Source organism: Myotis yumanensis, unplaced genomic scaffold, assembly GCF_028538775.1.
Source record: "Myotis yumanensis isolate MYYU_CA2020_CCGP unplaced genomic scaffold, mMyoYum1.0.hap1 SCAF_4, whole genome shotgun sequence".
NCBI classification, from domain to species: domain Eukaryota; kingdom Metazoa; phylum Chordata; class Mammalia; order Chiroptera; family Vespertilionidae; genus Myotis; species Myotis yumanensis.
In genome coordinates, this window is record NW_027223755.1 from 29723971 (window position 1) to 29747099 (window position 23129).

Below are 23129 nucleotides of genomic sequence, written 5' to 3' on the forward strand. Positions count from 1 at the left end.
GGAGGCAGCTGATCAATGGTTCTCTGTCACCATTATGTTTCTATCTCTCCCTCCCTTTCCCCTCCTCTCTGAAATCAATAAAAATATTTTTAAAAAACTGGTATGAAAACATACAAAAGAAAGTGTCAATAGGCACTTTTGCCTCCTAATAATAATAAACTGGCTAATATTTATTTGATTTGCTATGAACCAGGCACTGTGCCAAGAGAGCACTTTCCATGTCTTCTTTTATTTCACCTTCCGAGGAACCCCATGGGCTGTTTTTCCCCTTGTCCAAGATCACTCAGTTTGAAAGTGGAGAAGCCTAGTTTTGAGCTCAACCTGACTTCAGGAGTCACAGCATATCTCCTGTACATGTTGTTGCAATTCCAAGCTGCTCCTGAATTTCAATAGCTCAAGCCTATGATGTTTCCCTATGAACTACAAAACAACAACAACAAAAATCATACAAAGAAATACTTCGAATGCAGTCAAGCAGATAAGGTCTGACATCAAAATGATATCATGGTTTACAACTAGCTATTAGCTTTTCCACAGAAGAAAAATATATATCTACAAAGACATACAGGGCGTGACCATTTGCCCTACTCCCCGCGCAGGTGCAGGAAGCTTAAAGAGGCTTCATCAAACTTTCTAAGTGTTTTTTTCTTTCTTTCTCTAAAATGGTTAAAGGGTTTCTTAGATAACTGAGAAAAAAGAACTCAATTCTTTTCAAGAGTACAGATTATATATTACATGCAACATAACTTTCCACCTACCCACCTATCAGTAAAAGCAACTCAGAGTTACTCAGAGTCCCTCCACAAATCTTTCTTAAAACCCCAGGCTTATTCTCAGGAATCAGCCTATTTTCTATTACTCCGCTTAGTCACAACTCATGTAAAAAACATCTTCTCCTCCCCACTCGCGTGCATGAATTTATTCTGGAGGCTATCCTAAGTCAGGAAATGCTAGGACCGAGAACAAACTTTATAGATGTTTTCATGGATTTAATTTTATTTCCCACCAAAATTATTGGAATTCATAAGTTTCAACATGAGTTGATATGTAAGGCACTACTTTTTTTTTTTTAAATTTATCTGACTACTTGAATCTACCCTATCTCAGCCAGAACAGATTGTCACCAATTTAAAACAATTATTCTGAGAGTCTTTGTTCCTTTTTCTCTTCAAATAGGTTCAATTTCTAAAGTTGGGCACAAATGAATATAGAAAATCAAAGAAGACTTTAAGGCAACTTTTTATTTAGAAATACTTCAGAAGACACTAAGACAACAGTTCTCAACCTGTGGGTCGCGATCCCTTTGGCGGTCGAAAGGCCCTTTCACAAGGGTCGCCTAAGACCATCCTGCATATCAGATATTTACATTTGTTACAGTAATAAGTTTAGTTAGTATAAGATAGTATAATCAAATTTCATTTCTTTATTAGAGTGAATTTTAAACTTTACTTAGAAGTGAAACTTAACTTGTGTGTGTGTGTGTGTGAGACCCTGATAAGTAACTTGTAATGCCCTGCAAGCTAACTCCTGACCAATAACTCCCAGCATGTTAACTCCTGATAAGAAACTTGCAACCTCCTGCGTGTGCATCCTGATAAGCCCAGAAGGCCACCGGAACACACTGGCAAGAGACACTGAAGAAGCCTGTTATAGTAATAAGTTTAGTTAGCATAAAGTAAACTCCATTTTTGTATTAGCAGTAAGTTAGCATAAAGTAGACTCACTTTGTATTAGCATAAGTTAGCATAAGTAGACCCCATTTTATTCTTAGACCAAAACTTGTAAACAACTCCAAAATTAAGATGTATGTATGATTGATAAGCTGTGAACATGGTCACAACTTTCCTGCCTGAGTGTATACCTAGATAACAGGGCGGCACCCGTGTATGGCACCCGATATGAGACACTGAAGACACCCAGCTTCAAGGATTTAAGGAGAGCAAATCTGCTGAGGTTCAGACGCTTGTCTGCCCTCCACAGACAGGACGCTCTCCTCCCCGCTGGAAACTGCCGAACTGGGAAACTGCCATTCTTGCTCTGCCTGAGCCCAAACTGCCAGAGGCGCCTCTCTTCGAGTCAAGAGACCGAGCTCATTGCTGCAGCGTATTTCTGACGACCTCCGTGTGTCTCCTCTGTCGGCGAGTGTCTCCGGGTGGCCTGCCAAGGACTGAAACCCATCAGCTCTCTGGTAAATAAACCTGTGTGATTTCTTGCATTGTTTATCTCCTGTGTCTCTCTCTCTCTCTTCTTAGTTTTTGGTTAAGCTCGGCCATATTAATTAATAGTAAGTACCCTCTGACGTTTGTATTGGTATATCCAAATGAAACGAATTGGGTCACCTGTGCTTACGTTCCTATAGATAATTGGAACAACATTACGATTATTAACAGTAGCAACATTACAGTTATGAAGTAGCAACGAAAATAATTTTATGGTTGGGTCACAACATGAGGAACTGTATTTAAAGGGCCAGAAGGTTGAGAACCACTGCACTAAGGGATTCATCTGGTATTCAATTAAGTCTTGCCTTGAAGGCATGCAATAGACTGACCCATTTTAAGGGACAGGGTGGGGGGAGCAGGAAGAGATTAACCAATGAATTTATATGCGTAGCCCTTGGACAGACAATAATGCAATGAAGGCCTGGGCAGGAGAAGGGAGCAGGGTGGATTAATGGAACAGAATAGAGAGCTCTGAAATAAACCCATGCACATATGATCAAGTAATTTTCAACAAAGAAGCCAAGATCATTCAATGGGGAAAGGGCAGTTTTTTCAATAAATAATGTTGAAAAAACTTGACTGCCAAACACAAAAGAATGAAACTATTTTATACCAAACACAAAACTAACTGAAAATGGATTAAAAACTTGACTGTATGAGCTGATACCATAAGACTCCTAGCAGGAAACAAAGGTGGTAAGCTCCTTGACATAGGTTTTGACAATGATTTTTTAAAATCTGACACCCACAAGCAAAAGAAACAAAGTATATCACACTTAAAAGCTTCTGCACAGAAATAAAAACCATCAACAAACTTAACAGGTATCCTATTAAATGGGAAAAAATATTTGCAAAGCATATATCTGATAAGGAGTTAATATCCAAAATATATTTAAAAACTCATACAATTCATAAGTAACAACAACAATCCAATAAAAAATTGGGCAGACCTGAATAGATAATTTTCCAAAGAAGATACAGGTGGCCAACAGGTACATAAAAAAGATGCTCAACATTATTAGCATCAAGAAAATTCAAATCAAATACTCAATATCAGCTCACACATGTTAGAATGGTTATCATCAACTGACAACAACTAGAGAGCGTTGGTGCGGATAGGAGAAAGGAATACCCTTACCCACTGATTGCAGTATTATTTGCAATAGTCAAATATAAAGATAAGCTAAGTGTCCATCAATGGATGAATGAATAAAGACATTGTGATAGTGATACACACAGAGAGAGGAATATTATTCAGCTGTTAAAAATGAAATCCCTGCCATTTGCAATAGCACAGATGGACCTTGAGGGCATTATGCTAAGTAAAATAAGTCAGAGACAGAGAAAGAAAAATACAGTTTGATCTTACAGGTGAAAACTAAACAAACAAACAAACAAAAGCCCCCCAAACAAACAAAATGCCCCTAACAAGCTCATAGATACAGAAAACAAATGAATGGTTGCCAGAGGCAAGGGTGGGAGTGTGGGAGAAATAGGGGATGGGAGTCAAAAGGTAAAACAAAACAAAACACACAATGGAAAAAAAAAGACCCATAAAGTCTCATTACCTAGGTATTAATAACACTGAGTCTAGCTATATCACCCAGACATTTTTACACACATAGATACTCCCGCACAGAGTATTAATATTTTTAAAGTATCAATAAAATAAAGAAATATGACTGAACTCAACCATGATAATGATAAAATGAGCTCATTTAGGGAGCTGGCAAAAGAGCTAGTAGCAGTTATTTGTGGAAAGGAAAAGTTTATTTCTCCTATTGGTGAAACAGAGCCTCAGACATTTTACAAAATTTAACTAGGACCTATAAAGATAAAAGTATCCTGAAGATTATCTATAAAGATAGAGATCTTGGCAAGGAATTAAATTGATTCAAATATTCATTTTGAGTTATTTTTGTTTAAGATTCACTTTTTTCCAGGTATTTTTCTGATGTTCCTTTCCTATAAATATATAACATTTTTCTAGTTCACATACTCTATGTTTAAAAAAAATTAAAGGCTAAATTAATCTAATTAAAAAAGAAATCTATTGTTTTTAAGGTTTGTATAAATATAAAACATTTAAATATTTAACTTGGCTGGCATAGCCTTATTAGGAAGTGATTAAATAAACAATTTATTTAGAATGAGAATACCTGTCTAGCCCAGGGAAAATATTTTGGTCAAAAATAATCAAATATTCCAGATTTATTTTATATTACTCCACCCTAAATTCAAGTAGTGAGGTGTTTAAATTATTCTGTTCACCACTGGATTTGTGAAAACAACTGAAAAACACACTTTAAAAAAACAAAAACCATAAATATACTTTCTTACCATGAAAGTAAAAAACAAACAAACATCCCAGGGATATAGTAGTAGGTGAAACTAAAACTCCTCTGTCCCACAGAAATATTTTAGAAAGTCACTAGATTGGAAATTTCATGAAGGCAAAGAGTATATATTTTGTCATTGTCTTTCTAACAGCCAGCAGGGTGGCTGGGGCGGAACTGGTTTAATAAATATTGTTAAATGAAGCAATGAAAAATGCACCTTTACTTTTGCAACTAATTGAGAAGCTACAGAAACCCACCCCTCCTCTCTCTCTCTCTCTCTCTCTCTCTCTCTCTCTCTCTCTCACACACACACACACACACACACACACAAACTCTTGCTTAAGGACTACATATTTTAAGATAATGTTTTTAAACAACACAAAACAAATCATTTCCTGCATGATTAAGGATTAGACCTTAATATTTTAGCATTTCAAAATACTTAAGTCTAGAGTGTGGAAATACTAAAAGCTAATTAATAATGGGGAAAGTTCATAATACAGTGACAAACACGAATGCTAACCCTGACTTTGGAGATCAGAGGTTAACTCTATTCAGGACAAACGTGACTCTTAGATCCAGCGTCCCAACTGTGAAATTTACCACATGTGAAGCTATGTTGGCCTTCAAAATGCTCACATTGAAGCAGGAGTGAGCTTGAAATGATGGTCTTTGTACTTATCTCCAACAGGTCTCTCACGGCACAAAATAATAATCGTCCCATTGACAGAGTCAGAAGGCCAACCATGTTAGCGGGGTGATTAACACGTGCAGCACACATGAGCATTTCTGAATGCATCATTCATTACAAGGTGATGGTACTGAGATGAGTTGCTCAGGCAGGGAGAAAATATTGAGGAATACGGGGCAGTGTAGATTCTAGAATGTGAGACACGGGTATGGGGAGAAGTACTGAGACTAGAATCACCAGTGGAGGTGGTAAAATTAGGGTGAAAGCCACAGGAACCAGGCAAAAATCCTCCCAACATTACAACTCCTTGACTTAGATGGTAAATTCTGTCTCCACAACTCACCCAGTGAAATCCCTACCCTAACAGAGAATCACCTATTAGAGGAAAATTAAAAATAAAAACAAATTGTCACACTCTCGCTGCTCTTCTCCATGCAACAATCATGTTGAAGACAGATGATGGGACAGGCACTACACTGGACATAGGGGCACAGAGAGAAACCCAGTCTATTTCTTTTGTTATTTACATGAGAAAAATCTTAGAGTTATGGAGAAATTTCATGTGTATTTTTAGGAAAGGGTATAATTACCATAGATATACTTACCGATTCATATACAATTAGCGTCGATTGCTACAACAGGACTCAAATAAATAATTGGGACTATTTTTTTTTTTTCAAGCAAGAGACTCACAGAATCTTTTGTGGTCCAATTTTTTCTGCCCTCTTCTCCATCCCCATCCCCATCCCCACCCCCCGCCTATGTGCTTAACTCCACCCTCAATCACACCTTCTAACCAATGTACAGTTGTCAATTATAACAACCAATGCTTTTAACACATTTTTTATTGGTAAATACTCATAATAAAATAAGTAGATGCCAGAGACTCGGGAATGCTAATTGTCTGCTGTCATTTAGCTACTGGATTTTCTATATTTCAAGCCACTATGCTTTACAGTTAATCCAAAAGCAATGCCTCAGGCCATAGGAACAGATCTAAGGAGATCTCAGTTTTTGCCTAGCATGGCAAGGTACACTGAACACGATTCCTACTCAGTCTGGGGCCTGGTAGGGAGCATGAGACTCAGTATGGAGATAACAATCTGTGAATTACATAACCAAGAATGCACGCTGGGACTAGAGGAGCAGGGGATCTGGAGAGGTAGGGAAGGTCTGGCAGTGAGACGAAAGCAAAACGGAACCACCAGGCAGCCCCAAGCAGGAAGGTTACATGGAGAAACCCTTTACACGGATGCACCCAGGAATAATGCCCAAGCCCGAGGCCCTTTCTGTCAGATTAAACCCCTGCCTAGGACTGCTTCTCTGGAGGAGTCTGATCAACTTTTAATGAAGTAAATAAGAGGCATTTTAGCTTTGAATTGACTGCTTCTTTTTCTGCCACCTTCCCTATGCAGTTTACTTCTTTGACCCAGAAGTTTGTCTTTTTTGAATTACAGTGTTAATGGGATTTATCCAGGACACCTAGCTTTGTGTCAGTGCTCAGTTCTGAGACGTGCCCAAGAAGACTGCCTTAGGAAAAAAAAGGTCTTGGAGAGTAAATGTTTTCACATTTGTAGTTCTTGATCAGTTAAAATGTCCCACTAATACACAGATTGAAAAATGCATAATATAAGCTAACATCTCCTGGCGCTCACAAGGAATCAGCCAATGTGCTAAGAAACAGGCTTATTAACTCATCTGACCTATTCACATATATGTCAGAGCTACAGGTAATGTTTTATAATTTTTAAAAGTACATGAATACATGAAATGATCATATTTGCCATGCAAACTTAAGTAAATTAGTTTACTTCAGTAGGTCTCAGTTTCCTTATCTGTAAAATGAGGAATAATAAAACTCACAAGTTTTATGATGTGAACCCCATGGGATAATGCTTGCCAAATGCACAGCTTGGGGCTGCCACACAGTAAACACTCAGTATTTAGCAACTGCCATTATTTTTAATTGTGTTAAAAACTATGTTGGAAGAATAGAGAGGAACAAAGAATTCAGGACGTGAATCTTAGCTACTTAAACTATGTGACTTCCTAAAGTTTAATGATCAGAGTGCAGTGTCTGGGAGAGGACTTTGATAAAAACAAGGTCTGGAATTTCCTTCAGGAGATAGCTAAGGTGTCATCCTCCACACCTCTTTGCATAATCCAATTCAAGTTTTTGAGAATTCTCAAAAAATGACAGAATTATTATGGGATTAGTTAACTTCACAGACATAAGTTTAAGAATTGCATTAATGTCCCATACAAATTATAATAGAACTGGCTTCATGCATTTGCCTGACAGATGAAGCTTTAAGCTCTCTATTTGACCTCAAATTTCATTTTTGACTTTTAAAAAATATTTCTCCAACCAAACCATTTGCCACATAAGCACTGGCATTGTTTCTAACACATTTTCTCGACCTTACTTGACCAGAAATCTCAAAGACTAGCAAAACTTTTTCCATTTCCAAAATGGGGTCAGGGGTGGGGAGAATTAGATTATAGGTTATTATCTGTACTCCCTTTCATTTCAAAGATTTTATGGTTCTACTTACTGGCCAAATGCCAGAAAGGAAGAAGACAGTGCAGTTTATTGTCTGAGCAGAGAGAGGTCAATAAACTGAACATGTCAGGAGCCAGCTCGATCCCTAAAGAACCGAGCTATGTCAAAGTCCATTTTCTATTTCTCGATACATCTCTATGGTCCCTGGTCAAAGCCTTGCATGCGAATCTTGAGGAAGAAAGCACACAAACACAGAAAGTAAACATGCTCTTGAGATGCACAAGGTTAAAAGGAAAAACTTGAACAATCTAGAATAGGAAGGAAAAGTTTAAATAGCTGACTACTTTTTGGAATACCATGAGGCAAAACCATGTGTGGCCTATGTAGTTTAAATAGTAAAGAAAAGGAGATAAAACAAGAACTACAATAACAATAAATGTGGGATTTAGACCATGTTATTTTCTTCAGTTCTATGATAGACAAGCTGTGTGACTTCAGCTAAATTGTGTAAAGTACCAAATCCAATATCTAACAGAACGCTCAAAATATTGTAGCTATCATCATACCGGTGGTTACTACTCAGACTATCACTATAAACTTAGGACAGTGGTTCCCAACCTTTTTTTGGCCATGCCCTACCTAAGCATCTCTAAAATCCTGATGCCTCCCTCTCCCGACCCTGTGACATATAATTCTTATTATTCAAAAAGTGAACTCGTATTCACATGGAGGAAGCCTAAAAGGCCATTAACTTGGTCTAAACAAGCTTCCAAAGAACATGGCATCCATGAATGAGAAAAATAAAAGAACATAAGGACAACTGAAATACTGAGGAATAACACACTAAGAAATTGTTAAAAAAATAATAATATGAAGTGATATGAAAAAATAGCAAATAAAGTTTCAAAACATATAATAGAGAACTGAAATGCATAAATGTCACAAAATATATTTATATACTGTATATGAGGCCCCGAGAACCATAAGAAATGCCAAAAATTAACTGTTAATAACTCATTCTCGAATTGCCCCCCTTAAAAATAAAATTGCCGCCCCTCCCCCCTCTCCACCCCACCCGTGGGGCGTGTGCCCCACGTTGGGAACCACTGACTTAGGAGCTGCTGTTCTAGCTAGCTGTTGATCCAGTTGCTAATCAGTTACTTGATGTTCTTCGACAAGTTGTAGTATCAGAGGAAAGATTACAGCAATGACTAGAATGCCATTGGTTAAGAGCTGACACATTTTGCAATAATTTACCCTACCTAAAACAGTATCCGTCCTATACATTCTTTGACACAAAGAAAAAAGTCTGTCCACATTGCAATGGCATGAAATCATAGATGATTGAAATGATTACTGTCTGCATTTCATAGATGTGCAAATATCTCATGTTTAAGAATTTAAAGGAGTTGAATTTCTCACCTCATATGTATTTGAAGCAGGAAGGAGAATTAGGTACAATGGGAATACTCTTATGTGTGAAGCTTGACAACAATTACATATTGAAACTACGTTTTATGAAACATTTCTTTTAACAAGTCACACTGATGCCATCTACTTTATAATTCAAAATGAGTATTGTGCACTATGAAAGAAAAAAGACCATGGAGTTGCTTACTAGCCACTTTCAAATGTCATAAAGGAGAACCTAATTATCTACTGATTCACTATCCCCACATCTATTGATAACTGGAAAGAAATGGGTTAACATTTAAGCAAGGGAGGTTAGTATTCCATATAAACAAAACCCCTTAATTGTGTGGGTTGTGAAGCATCAGGACCATTTCCATTAAGGAAGCTCTGGAGGCTGCAACCCCGGTGTGCATACATTCTACACCTAATGTTCTCATTTATTGTCCTTCCTCATGTGTAGAGGAGAGAAATGGAAGGATTGCAGTTGACTCCCTTAATCCTCTAGCAGAAGTTCTTAGGGTTGAGGTGAGGGGGAAATGTCTTCTACATTCAAGTCCATTCATGGCAGCCTTTGCCCAGAAGGTGGCAATGGGATTAAACAGAGTAGGGTGCTAGATGGTGGACGTCTGATTTGAAATGGGCTGGAGTTCTTCCAATATTGACCTCTCCTCTGATCTTCCACACTTCTTCCAATCTTCCTCACAATTTTTAATTTTTTTCCTGACTTTTATTCTGAAGAACAGTTTACCTTAGGCTTCCACAATTACATCCTCACCTATCACCCAGGATGCTCCTAGAAGAGCCAAACCCATTAGAAGACTGAGGGTAGATAATACATCTATGTAAATTATATTTCCTCTGTTATGCTAAGAAACTACATCCATAGGTTCTGGGATTCTCCCTATTCTCTATTCTTTTGAAGTACTTTTTAGTTTAGGCCAAATGACCACATAGTGAGGCATTTTGAGAATTAAGTATATCACAGGCATAGCCTTCCATTAGTTATCTTTACGTGGTTACACTTAATAGGACCTCACTTAGGCTCACTGTCTTTGTGCCCCTGTGGTACCCTAGCCCTTCCTGTAGGTCCTGATCCCTTGTTAGATTTGGTGCTTTGGGCTAGAGCAGTGATGGCGAACCTTTTGAGCTCAGCGTGTCCACATTTTGAAAAACCCTAACTTAACTCTGGTGCCATGTCACATATAGAAATTTTTTGATATTTGCAACCATAGTAAAACAAAGATTTATATTTTTGATATTTATTTTATATATTTAAATGCCATTTAACAAAGAAAAATCAACCAAAAAAATGAGTTCGCGTGTCACCTCTGACACGGGTGTCATAGGTTCGCCATCACTGGGCTAGAGGATACCTTACTTCTACTAACAATTTTCTAATATATCTTCAACCTCTGCTTTACTTCTTGAGAACTTGGATAATCTCTGGAAGGGCTCCTAAGAAAATCTACGCAGTTTTTAAATTAAGACTATGCCTTTGTGACTCTATTCCTCATTAACCTAGTTAAATGCCTCCAGGTCTCATTCTTGTTACCTTTATCCAGGTTTTACCAATTCTGTATGCTTAATAATAATTATTGCTCAGAATATTTATACAGATCTTCCAGGCATCTTTCCCTAAGGGAAATATCCTTAAAGATTTCATTAACATTTTCCCTCTTTTGTTTCATCTTATAATCTACTTTTCTCAATCTTGCTTTGACAGTTGGATGGATCCATGACTAACGATTCCTATACCCATGATTACATTCATGTCCTCATTCTTTCTGATTTAATTAAATTCACTATATGATTGGAATGACTGATAGAGGGAATAATAAGTGAGCTATTCTTTTACCTCTCCTGAAAGGCAAGTTTTAGTGATGGGACCAAAACCATGGTATGCCTCAGATCAATGGGGAAATTACAGGTAGGACTACGTGTTGCTCACACATAACAACAGTCAGTTTTATTCATGTTAGCTTGTACAGTGCAGTGCCACCAAAGAATATTGCATGGGGCAATGTTCTACAAATTTTATCCACCATTGACATGATAGAAAAAGAAAAGGTTGAGAATCTCATTTTGAAATATCCAAACTAAAGAAATCCCCCCCTTTTTTTGAAGAACGCAATACCAGTTCAGCATTTTTCTTTACCAACTGTCCAACTGAATTGCTGACATGTCAGCTATGTATACAGTATTCAATGAGTGAAAATTTTCCCATCCAAAATAAGCGTAAAACAAATTCGTAAAAAATGAGTAAGTAAAATTAATATATCTTGTTTTAAAAATAATGTATCTTAACTATTATAACTCTTCTGTGATTTCTCATAAATGAAAATTGCCCAGCACTTTAAAGTCTTTCAAATAGAAGTATTTGGACTATTGTTATTTGAATTTCCTGGAAGTTTAAGTAGCAGCAAATTTGTCACAGTCCCCATAGGAATACAGAAAACACAAGACTCTCCAGCAGGAGGGTAGCACTGCAGAACATAGAACTACACAGGATCTTCGTAGTTTATTAGCTCAGTGTTTTCCAAACAGTATTCTTTGGAAGCCTAGGGCTCTTAGAGGTACTGCAAGGATAGAAATGGGGTGGGGGTAAAGGTGCAAACTCAGTGGCTGTTTTATTGTTATATTTTTACTTAGATATTTCATACATGTGCATGTTTAAAATTATGTGTATATCAGATATATAGATACTTTTAAGTCTTTCATATATAGTCATTTATATTAGCATTTCATTTGTGGAAAGTACTCCGTTAAAAAAAATCTTTGAAATTCACCGATCTAGGTCACCTCCTTTATTTTACAGGAGAGTAGACCTGGCTATAGAGAGACTGGGTGGCCTCCGACACAGCAAGTTGGAAGTAGGGTGGACAAAGGGCTTTTTCAGAGGAATCTCATAATTTACAACTTTAAAGAGTATAACTACCCGAAATCCACTCTGTGCTTCCCGAGTTATATTTTAAATTTTCAAGGTATCTTAATCAATTCTCCTCAACACTATGCAACTCTAGGTCTGTTATGTAACAGCTGTGATACAAACTTAGGTAATAAGAAAAGAAAAAAAATCATCACATGGTAAAAACTCTGACCCAACCTTGAAAGCATTCACTTTCCTAAGAAAGTCACAATGTATATTGGATAGGCTGAAAGCATGCAAATTCCATTTTCCCCTTTATAAAAGCCTCTAAGACAAAACATATAGGATAGAATATGTTTCAAAGGTGACTTAAAACCCGATGAAACCTAATACAAAGCCTTACAGAGCTTGCAGAGAACAAAGTTAAACTTGCTAACTAATATAACTGGAAAGATGATCTATTCAAAACTGGGAGGCACTGACCTTTTGCTCTTTATTTCTCTATAACAGGAACAGATGACCTTATTTTCTACCAGTAGAGAACACACTGGCCTAGAGGCTAAAACTACAAGTCTACCAAACAGCCATGTTTAACAACCAACATCAGCCCTAAACTTCAAAGGCAATCAGACCTCTAAAACAACAGCTCCAATTTATTTCTTCAATCACTCAATATATAAACAAACATTTTAATGCATTTAGATATAGTCACAAGGTAGACAGTTTTAAAGTGATTAAAAATCATAACTTTATAGGGATTTAATCACGGCTGTAAATAAGTTAGTGTGGATTGATTTCTTCTGATATTGATTAAAGAGAGGCAGATAGGAAAAAGTAAAGGAAAACTAATCTAAAGCATTGCATCCTTCCAGAAGCCAGTTAGCAAATTTCCAAAGGTAGCATCTGGCTTGGAGGCAGCTGAAGGCAAGTAGACAGTTTTGGAGAAAGTGGGCCAATGGAACAGAAAATAGATTTACATACGATGAATTAAGATGATAAAGCCAAAAGATAGGTCCCAAAGTATTCTAAAGTCCAAAATGAAATTAACTCATTGGGTAAGGGAATAAAGGGCAAATCAGCAGGTCTCTCTCATGGGAAGTCAACTGTTAAAAGGATGAAGCAGATTTTGGCATTTGAAAAGAAATGGAGGTTGGGGGAAATGGGTAGTTGAGAAGTTAAAACAGTAAAAGTGGTTAGGAGAAGTCATTGTCCCATGAGCTTTCTGGGTCCTGTCTGTGCAGAGGCATAGAGAGAGAAAGGGCTACTTTTATTTGTTTTTATTGATTATACACACACACACACACACACACACACACACAAACACACACACACAAACACATATATGAATTCATACACACATTTATATTTCCCCTTTTTTCCTAACCTATCATCTATATAGATTTTACTATAAATATAAATAAATAAATGTGTATAAAGTATTTGAATGATACAAGAGATAATAAAATGGTAAAACTGTAATTACAGCAATTATAACCACAGGCCAGACAATTTAGAGGCAGCAGTGATATGCCCAATCCATTATATTATTCATAAGGCACATGTAAGATTAACAATGGGAGAGGTTTCTGTAGTATACAGTTAAATCTAGAAATCATTAGCATAAAGAGACATTTATTTCTTACATAAAAAACATTTTGACCCCAAACTACACAAAATATATAAAATTAGATGTAACAATATACATATTCACAAATCAATATTTAAAAAATATATTGTAAATTTTGGCCCTATTTATTTATGAAAATAGCTTACACAATTTGGAATAACAAAGTAGAATAGTTGTGGATAAAAATGGACTATGACAATCTCAGAGGAGTAGAGGATGTCAATGTTACTAGTCTCTTGAAGTGAACTAATTATTGCCCATTGAACACTGAATTTAGAAATTAGTCTTCCAACACTTTAGGCAAAAAGAAAAATAGGTTGGTTAAATACTGTTTATTCAAGCATCCAATGCTGTTTTCACACAGGCAGGATAGAAATCACAAATGAGTAAAATTCATTGATTTTATAAATTTTGATTACCCATTTATGTTAGAGAGTTATACTATATGGTAATGAATATAATGTTTCTAAGTATTTCCCAGTATTTATTGCTTGACATAAAGGAACCATACACACTTTTCTTTAAATAAACTCTAAACTCAAGGAGGACCTTATTACATATACTCGTTTATAAGGAATTATAACTGACTTAAGAGACAAAATCTACATCTATAATTTATTAAAACTCACAGAATTATGATTGAAGGGACAATTCTTGATCTAAGCCACTGTAAAACACTAGTACAGTAACGACATAAGTCTGTGCTAAATTCCTTATGCAAAAATTTTGAGTATTTATATGTGTGTTTGCCTGCTCATAAAATATATAATACTTTGCTTCTGCTTCCATCTTATCCCCAACCACCTGCCCTCACCCACTGCTTTTATTTCCCCCATCTGAAGCAAGATTACTTCCACTTCAAAGAGGTAATCTTAGTTATTTACAATTACTAAGATAACGTAAGATTAACTGCTGAAATAGCCATAAAAGTATTCTGTAAATAGCTATTTTAGACACAAAAGTTACTTTGTTGAAAAAATATTCCCTAAGGGCCATATGCTTACAAGCATATCAGGTCAATATAGGGGAAATAGTACCATAAAATATTGGAATACGTTGAAATTAATATACTTTTCATTAAGGTGAAAACACTAAAATGATCAGAAACACATAGTTACCAGGAAATATTATTGACAAAAAGAACACAAGCCACTTGATATGTATTTAGCCACATTGTTAAATTTGGGTTGGTTGTATGATTAAAATATATATCATTATTATTATTTTTTTTATTTTTCGCTTAAAGTATTACAAAGGGTATTACATAAGTGTCCTTTTTTCCCCCCCGCCCTTGACAAGCCCCTGCCCTCCCTTACCCCCCAGTGTCTTATGTCCATTAGTTATGGTTATATGAGTGCATACAAGTCCTTCGGTTGATCTCTTACTCCCCTCCCTCCTGTCCCCCAACCCTCCCTGGCTTTCCCACTGCAGTTTGACAATCAGTTTGAGGCAGCTCTGCCACTGTATTTAAATATATAACATTATTAATTTCTCTAACTTAATTTCACAACTGTGCTAAAAGCCAAGGTATCATTTCTAAAGAGAATGACAAAGACTGTCAAACTACCAAACTGCTTGCAAGAAAGGTGAGAAATTAAGCAACCAAATCAGACAGTGAAAATAAGTTTTCATTTCTAAACTTCCAACATATTTGCAAGTTTCTTTCCTCCTCTCAAAACTATCACCAGATGAATGGCTCTAGTGCACATGGAGTTAAAAAATATGAGCACCCCTGTGTTTAGAGCCGACAAATAGGACACAAAGCAGAGAACAAAACGGTCACCAACACCATGCTCTTTCTCACACAGCCTTCACATCAGACCTAATTCTCGAACCTCGTCAGCAATTACTAAATACTCAAGTATTACGTCAATCTGAAAAGGGAAGACTGGGAGAGACGAGAGAAAAGCATGTTACCAAACTGCCTCTGTAGTCTTCAGGGAACTTGTAGACCGGGACCTTGGCTTCATAATAATACTCATTTTGGGAGAGAAAGAAGGAGAAAAGTCTTCTGATTAATACAGTTCCGCTGTCTTTCCACAAATATATTCCACTTTCCAGGGAGGCTGCTTGAAGAAATCCAGGGTTCCCGGAGCCCAGCTCCTGCCCCGAGTCCGGAACATAAGGAAGCTGCTAAGGCACCGGAGTCCTTCCCTCTTTCTTACTGAATTCACTCCAGCACTTGGCTGTTCGGAAGTGACAGTTCTTTTTTCTGTTTGCATTGCCAAGGGAGGAACTGCAGTTTGAATCTATTCTTCATCTGGTCACAAGGGAAACCCACACAGTAAAAGAGCCACTCGATCTTGCCTTTTTTTGCAAATCCATAATCACAGGCTTAAAGTTTCCCACCAGTCTCAAAGTACCCAGGTAGAGTGAAAGGAAAAGAAAGTCACCGCCAAGCCCGCTAACACGGGAGAGCTGTCAGGGAAGTTCCATTTCAGCGCGACCACAGGAAAACACTCCTCCCCGGGGAGCCGAGAAGCCAGCCCGGGAACAGAGCTCTTCCCGGCGCTGTGCCCGCGGCTTTACCTGCGAGTGTAATTTCAGTCCTTGTCCCCCGCTTGGAATCTGACTCCAAGCCTTTGTCAATGAGGACTATCATTCAATCTCGCCAGGAAGAAACTATTCTTCAAGGGTTGTATGACGTCTGTAGGAAGGCAGTTCAAAACACCGCAGGGAAGTGAGAGAGGGAAAAAAAAATAAAACACAACACCCAACCAGAGCGTCCAGCCCCGCCTTCTCCTGAATTGCTGAAACTTACAAAGCCAAGGGACAGACCAGCCCAGAGACCAGGACTGTAAGCCAGCCAAGCAGACCTCTCAAAACGTATAAACCCATTTCCTCCTCTGGGAAATGAGGTGTCTGTGTTATTCAGGGTAAGAATCACTGGGCACCTTTATAAGGAACACACCCCTTTGCATTGAGTTGTTTGTTAATTACCCTCTTGCAAAAAAAAAAAAAAAAAATCATTTTTTTCAAAGTCCTGTACTGAAAACTCAAATTCTTTGTCAGAGCAAAGTTGAGAGAGCTTGAGGGTTTAGCAGCGGTACATGTGGAGCGCAGTTCATGAAACGCCTTGCTTAGGGGCTGGTTGTAGAGATGCAAATTGCCTCTTAAAAAGTCACCATTGTAGCAGGCATCATGGCATCAGGTTGTGCCAGAATGTTTAACCAGAAAAACTTAATGCATTATTGCTGGACAAGTGGCTACATGTACTAAGCCTGTTCCCTTGCACAACGCTCTCTAAACCTTATTTCTGTTTGAAAATCATATGCAAACTTCATTGATTTCTACACACCAAGACCCTGGGTCTGCTCATTCTTAAGTAAGCTCTTCAGTGAGACATGAAGCTCACACCATTTCACCTTAACATCTTGTATTGTGAAGACCAATCCCTGCCCTGCCTCCTACATCTGAAATGAAAGCTTTTCTATTTTAGTAGATATAATCCAAGCTGAATGCAATTGCTCTTAAGGAACATGTGACCACCCTGGCTATGCCTTTGAACATTTGTACAAAGGAGATATATTCATCTGGGTGTGTCAACTTCAGTTATTTTGGATGTGAATTATCAAGCGAAAATAATGAAAGCATTCTGATCCCTCAAATGACATTAGTTAGTACGTTGGTTCTCTGGTCTGACGTGAACTTCGTATTTATTTAGCATTTGTAGGCAGGATGTTGGAGTGCAGTTGTGTCCCACCCAAAGGACTTGGAAAATTAATGTTGTGAGGCATCCCGCCAGAGGCTCTGGCTGCTTATTAGAGCAAACCCTTCAACTCCTCCTCTGGTCACGATTTAAGGTGCAGTTGTGATTTCCTCTCCTCTGAGTGGCTCCCAGGCCTCTGGAGGCACATGCCAATCAACTGGTTTCCATAATAGCCCATCTCCTTAAGCTTTTCAGTTTTCCTATGATTGCTCAGGAACTTTCATGCACTCTGAGCTCTGTTGCCTATTTATCGTGTTGACGGCACTTGAAGGCAGGTTAACCAATCACATATTTTTAGGAATTCAGAGAAAGGTTTGTGAGACTACTCATGTTTGAGGGGAAGGAGGCTCATGGGAGGAGGTTTATCTTAGTTTCTTCCTGCATTTTTAACAAGGGAAAAGGAATAAGAAAACAAACTGAATAAAAGTAAGCAATTACCATTATTGATTTGGAGCACTGGTCTCTTTTATGTAAGGTTCCTATTTCAGGGGGAAGCAATGACAAGGTCATGGAATGTAATGTCTGAATATTATGCGTTGAACTCTCCTGAAATAATCAGCCCTGTGTTCTATCATCCCCCAGAAGGCTCTCTGTCCCAGTGAGATTACTTAGCTCACTGCCACTCCCTTCACTGTCCCTTCACTGTCAATACGCAGAAGAGGTAAGTGCTGCCTGGAGCGCTGTTCCTTACTTGCTCAATGTTCCATGCATTCCAAGAATCTACCTGTGAAAATCCTGTTGGGTATCTCCTGAACACAGTATAACAGTCCCAGAAATACTAAAATATCACTTCTGTCCTCAAAGAAAACAAGTTTAAGCGGGGAATCCGATGCTATATGCAACTAACTGGAATACTCAAAGCTTCTTGGATCAGTACATCACGTTTGCTATTACACAGAGAGATGGACAATATAAGCAGGCCATTAAGATTTCAGTTTTTAACCTTTTGCTTCTTCTCCTAATACTCAAGGTAGTGACAGAATAATAATTTTAAAAAACCATGAAGAGTACTTATTCAATATTACAGTGTTTACTCTACGGCAATTTTTCACACAAACATTTCTGAAATAATGTTTTGTAATCTGTGCCATGTATTTTTTTTCCTTTGAAAAGCTGCTCAGAATGGAGCAGATAAGGCACTGCCCTCCACATTCCGCTTAGTACACAAGTATATGATGGTGTGCAGGCTGACAAGGAAGCCGGGACCCAGGAAGGCTGGCCGTCAGGAACCATGTGGCCCTGGTCTGTAGGACTTTGAAGAACATGCATTTGATCCAGAGCTGCTATTACGGATAGCATGCCCTTGATATATTGCATTGTGTAGTGCTGTATAAACTTCTATTTGACTACTGTCACCACAGCATTTATTTTTGTTTTGTGTTAAATTTTATTTATTTATTGATCTTAGAGGGAGAGGAGGGAGGGGGAGAGAGAGAGAGAGAGAGAGAGAAACATCGATTCGTTCCACTTATTTATCCATCTGCATATAATTTAGTGACCCAAACCACTATGTCACATGATGTTTCCTGAACTTTAGTCATTTGGTCATGACATCTGCAGTTTTGCCAGGTTGGCATACCATCTATACTATTACTTGCTTGACATTTTTCTTCAATGGCTCAAACTTAAATAATATAAGTTCTTTTTAAAATATATCTTTATTGATCTCAGAGAGGAAGGGAGTGGGAGAGAGAGAGAGAAACATCAATGATTAGAGACAATCATTGATCGGCTACCTCCTGCACACCCGAACTGGGGATCAAGACTGCAATCTGGGCATGTGTCCTTGACTAGAATTGAACCTGGGACCCTTCAGTCCACAGGCCAGTGCTCTATCCACTGGTTCATAGGTTGATGTTCAACCACTGAGCCACTGTGGCCAGGCTTAAATACTATAATTTTAAAAGATAGCTTTATTATTTTGAAATGCTCTGCCCTCTTTCAAATCTGTCTTATTTTCAGATTACAAGAGATACTCTACACTTTTTAATTAGTCATGAGCAGATTTTTGAGAACCATGTCATAAACCAATAAAATATTCAGACCTGTCAAATGTGCTTAAATTCAGTACTGCCAATATTTCAAATAACTTTTTAGGAAAAATGACCATGGAATTGCAATTCTTTTTTACAGTGTCCTGGTATTCTACATTGTACTCTAACATTAATAAGGACAAGTCACTTTGGCCCTAGCTGGTGTGGCTCAGTGGATAGAGCATCGGCCTGTGGACTGAAGGGTCCTGGATTCAATTCCGGTCAAGGGCACATGCCCTATTGCAGGCTCGATCCCCAGTAGGGGGTGTGCAGGAGGCAGCCAATCAATGATTCTCTCTCATCATTGATATTTCTATCTCTCTCACTCTCTCCATTCCTTTCTGAAATCAATAAAAAATTTATATAAAAAAAGAAAAAGAACAAGTCACTTTGAACTCTTATAGCATTTCCTTGTTATTGAGGAATAATACATTTTCCTTCAAGCATCTTCTCTTATTATACTAGCTAAGTATACAACTGGCCTCAAGGACTTTCCTATAGGCATGAACCTTCTTGGAACTAAATTCCTTAATTTCTGAGGAAAAGCCCAGGGTAATATTTTGAAGACTTCTGACCTTCAGGTTTCCAACCTCTTTTGTAAAATGTCAAGTTACAATAGTAGTCGTCACAATTTTGATGTAATCCCCCTGCTTAATTTTGCTTTTGTTGCCTGCCTTTGGGTGTTATGTCCAAAAAAGCACTGTGAAGATCAAAGTCAAGCAGCTGTTCCCTATTTTCTTCAAAGAGTTTTATGGTTTCAGGGCTTATAGCCATTTACAATGTCTTTAATCCATTTGAAGTTACTTTTTAGGAGTGGTATGAAATAGGGGTCCAGTTTCCTTCTTTTGTATGTGGCTATCCAGTTTTCCCAACACTACTTATGGAAGAGACTATTCTTTCCCTATCATATGTTCTTGGTGTTCCTGTTGAAGATCAGTTGACTATATAAGCATGGGTTTTTTTCTGGGCTCTCTATTCTGTTCCATTGATCTACAGGTCTGTTTGCTTTTGTGTCGGTACCATATTGTTTTTATTACTAGAGCTTTGTAATATAGTTGGAAATCAGGAAATGTGATATCTTAAGCTTTGTCCATCCACCTTTCTCAAGATTGCTTTGACTATTCATGGCCTTTTTTTATTTCTGTGAAAAATCTCATTGCAATTTTAATAGGTATTGCTTTGAATATTTGCATGAAACTAAAAAGCTTCTGCACAACAAAGGAAACTATCAACAAAATTATTTGGGGTTCTGCACCCAATCCAATGTGGGGGATGAGGGACAGGGCACATTCGCAAACCAACAAGCAATTCTTGGACATCAGCAGGGGGTCTGAGAATTCAACCCAATCTGACACTATCTATCCAGAAATAGTATCAGATTCCATAGGGTAAGCTCTTAGTCCCAAAAGATTGCCCTTCTTCCTACCCACTTCAGATACTAGTTGCAAGTCCAGGTTGTTACTTGTGCTTCTGACAGATTGACTATAAATGAGAGGTTCCCATGACCCCCTCCTTGTGTTCCATTAATTTTTGGCTGGCTCACAAAATTTAGAAAACCCATTGACTCACTAGATTACATTTATATAAAAGGATATAATTCAGTAACAAGCAGATGGAAAATATGCATAGGAAGGTATGAGAAAAGGCCATGGAGTTTCCAGGTCTCTCCTCTCCCCTCTTTCCATATGTTCACCAACCCTACAGCTCTCTGAACCCCATCCTCTTGGATTTTTAATGGAGGCTTCATTACAGGCATGACTGATTAAATCATTGACCACTGGGGATTGATTCAGCCTCGAGTTCCTCTTCCTTCCCCAGAGGTCCTGTAGGGTTTGGGGCTGAAAGTTGCAACCCTCTAATCACATTATTGGTTCCCCAGGCAAGCAATTCCCTATCTAGTTATCTAAGGGCTTTCTGAAAGTCATCACAGTAACTTAACAAAGGACATCTTTATGGCTCTTATCACAGGAAATTCCAAGAGTTTTAAGGGCTGTGAGCCAGGAACCAGTGGACAAAGACCAAATAATTATGAGAAATACAGTTTGGTCATCTGATGACGAATGAATACATTGATGTGCCACATAATAACCTTTATGTGACCATGGTCTCCTAAGACTGTAATGGAGCCGAAAAATTCCTATCATTTAGTGAGGTCATGGGGCAATTCATTACTCACATGTTTGTGCTCATGCTGGTGTAAACAAACCTGCCAGTTGCATGAAAGTATAGCACAGAATCCAAATATGGTTGTTACAAGTCTCTTTTAGGGATTGAAAGGGGTACAATAAATTCATTACATTGGCATATTTAGATTCTGTTTGAAATACTAAATAAATTTTTTTTAAAAAAATGTATTCATTATTCTTTATTGATCTACCATTGAATTAAATTATACCTATACAATCTTATTTGGCATATTGAAACAGATATGTTTGCTCTGTGTTCTTTTTTTTCTTTATTGATTAAGATATTACATATGTGTCCTTACCCCCCCCCCCCCATTACCCCTCCACTCCCTTCCCCCCTCATGCCCTCATTCCCCTGTTGTCTGTGTCCATTGGTTAGGCTTATATGCATGCATACAAGTCCTTTGGTTGATCTCTCCTCCTTACCCCCACCCTCCTCTACCTTCCCTCTGAGGTTTGATGGTCTGATCGATGCTTCTCTGTCTCTGGATCTGTTTCTGTTCATCAGTTTATGTTGTTTATTATATTCCATAAATGAGTGAGATCATGTGATATTATCTTTCTCTGACTGGCTTATTTCACTTAGCATAATGCTTTCCAGTTCCATCCATGCTGTTGCAATAATTTAGACAATGATGAAAACTTGATGCTGGTTTTAGATGATAAAAATGAATTATTATTATTATAATTTTACATTGGCATTGTATAAGAAAATGACCTTAATTGTGCTGTTGTTGAGATGCATAGTTGAGATGTATAAGGGTAAATAGGATGTCTGGGATTTGTTTTAAAACATAAACAGAGGGATTGGGAAGGACAGAGGAAACCAATATAGCAAAACGTAACAGCCACAGAAACTGGGAGATGGGTATATGGAAGGTCATTGTACTCTTCACTTCTGTGCATTTAAAAATGTTCATAATAAAACATTTTAAAAGGTAGAATTAAAAAATGTATAATATATACAATTATGTAGAGTACATACTTGGTAATAATAATAAATGACTATGTTACTGGTTTATGTGTTTATTACATTATATTTGTAAGTTATTTTATTTTATTTTTTTATTTTTTATTTTTTTAAAATATATTTTATTGATTTTTTTACAGAGAGGAAGGGAGAGAGATAGAGAGTTAGAAACATCGATGAGAGAGAAACATCGATCAGCTGCCTCCTGCACATCTCCTACTGGGGATGTGCCTGCAACCCAGGTAAATGCCCTTGACCGGAATCGAACCCAGGACCCTTCAGTCCGCAGGCTGATGCTCTATCCACTGAGCCAAACCGGTTTCGGCTGTAAGTTATTTTAGAGTGTACTCTTTCTATGTATAAAAGTTTGGTGTTAAACAGTGTGCTGCAGCCACTATGGAAGGCAGTATGGAGGTTCCTCAAAAAATTGGAAATGGAACTCCCATTTGACCCTGTGATCCCACTTCTAGGAATATATCCCAAGAAACCAGAAACACCAATCAGAAAGGATATATGCACCCAGATGTTCATAGCAGCACAATTCACCATAGCTAAGATCTGGAAACAGCC

General features: G+C 37.7%; 1 protein-coding gene and 1 long non-coding RNA gene across 10 annotated transcripts in view; one reads left to right on the forward strand and one right to left on the reverse strand.

Moving 5' to 3' along the window:
* Positions 1-23129, reverse strand: part of PDE4D (phosphodiesterase 4D) — a 1237087-nt gene that overhangs the window by 234898 nt on the left and 979060 nt on the right. The window contains exon 1 of one of the 9 annotated variants that reach the window (XM_070412015.1): positions 15579-16320. The exons of 7 other annotated variants lie outside the window; for them this stretch is intronic. In XM_070412015.1, coding sequence (XP_070268116.1) covers positions 15579-15643 — 65 coding nt within the window. In that variant the 5' untranslated portion in view covers positions 15644-16320. Of the gene's footprint in view, positions 1-15578; positions 16321-23129 lie in introns of those variants that run through there. One more of the 9 variants, XM_070412017.1, reaches the window with a different exon arrangement.
* Positions 1785-23129, forward strand: part of LOC139008604 (uncharacterized) — a 33784-nt gene continuing 12439 nt past the window's right edge. Inside the window, exon 1 of the long non-coding RNA XR_011471165.1 lies at positions 1785-2188. This is a non-coding gene — a long non-coding RNA (uncharacterized lncRNA). The remainder of the gene's footprint in view (positions 2189-23129) is intronic.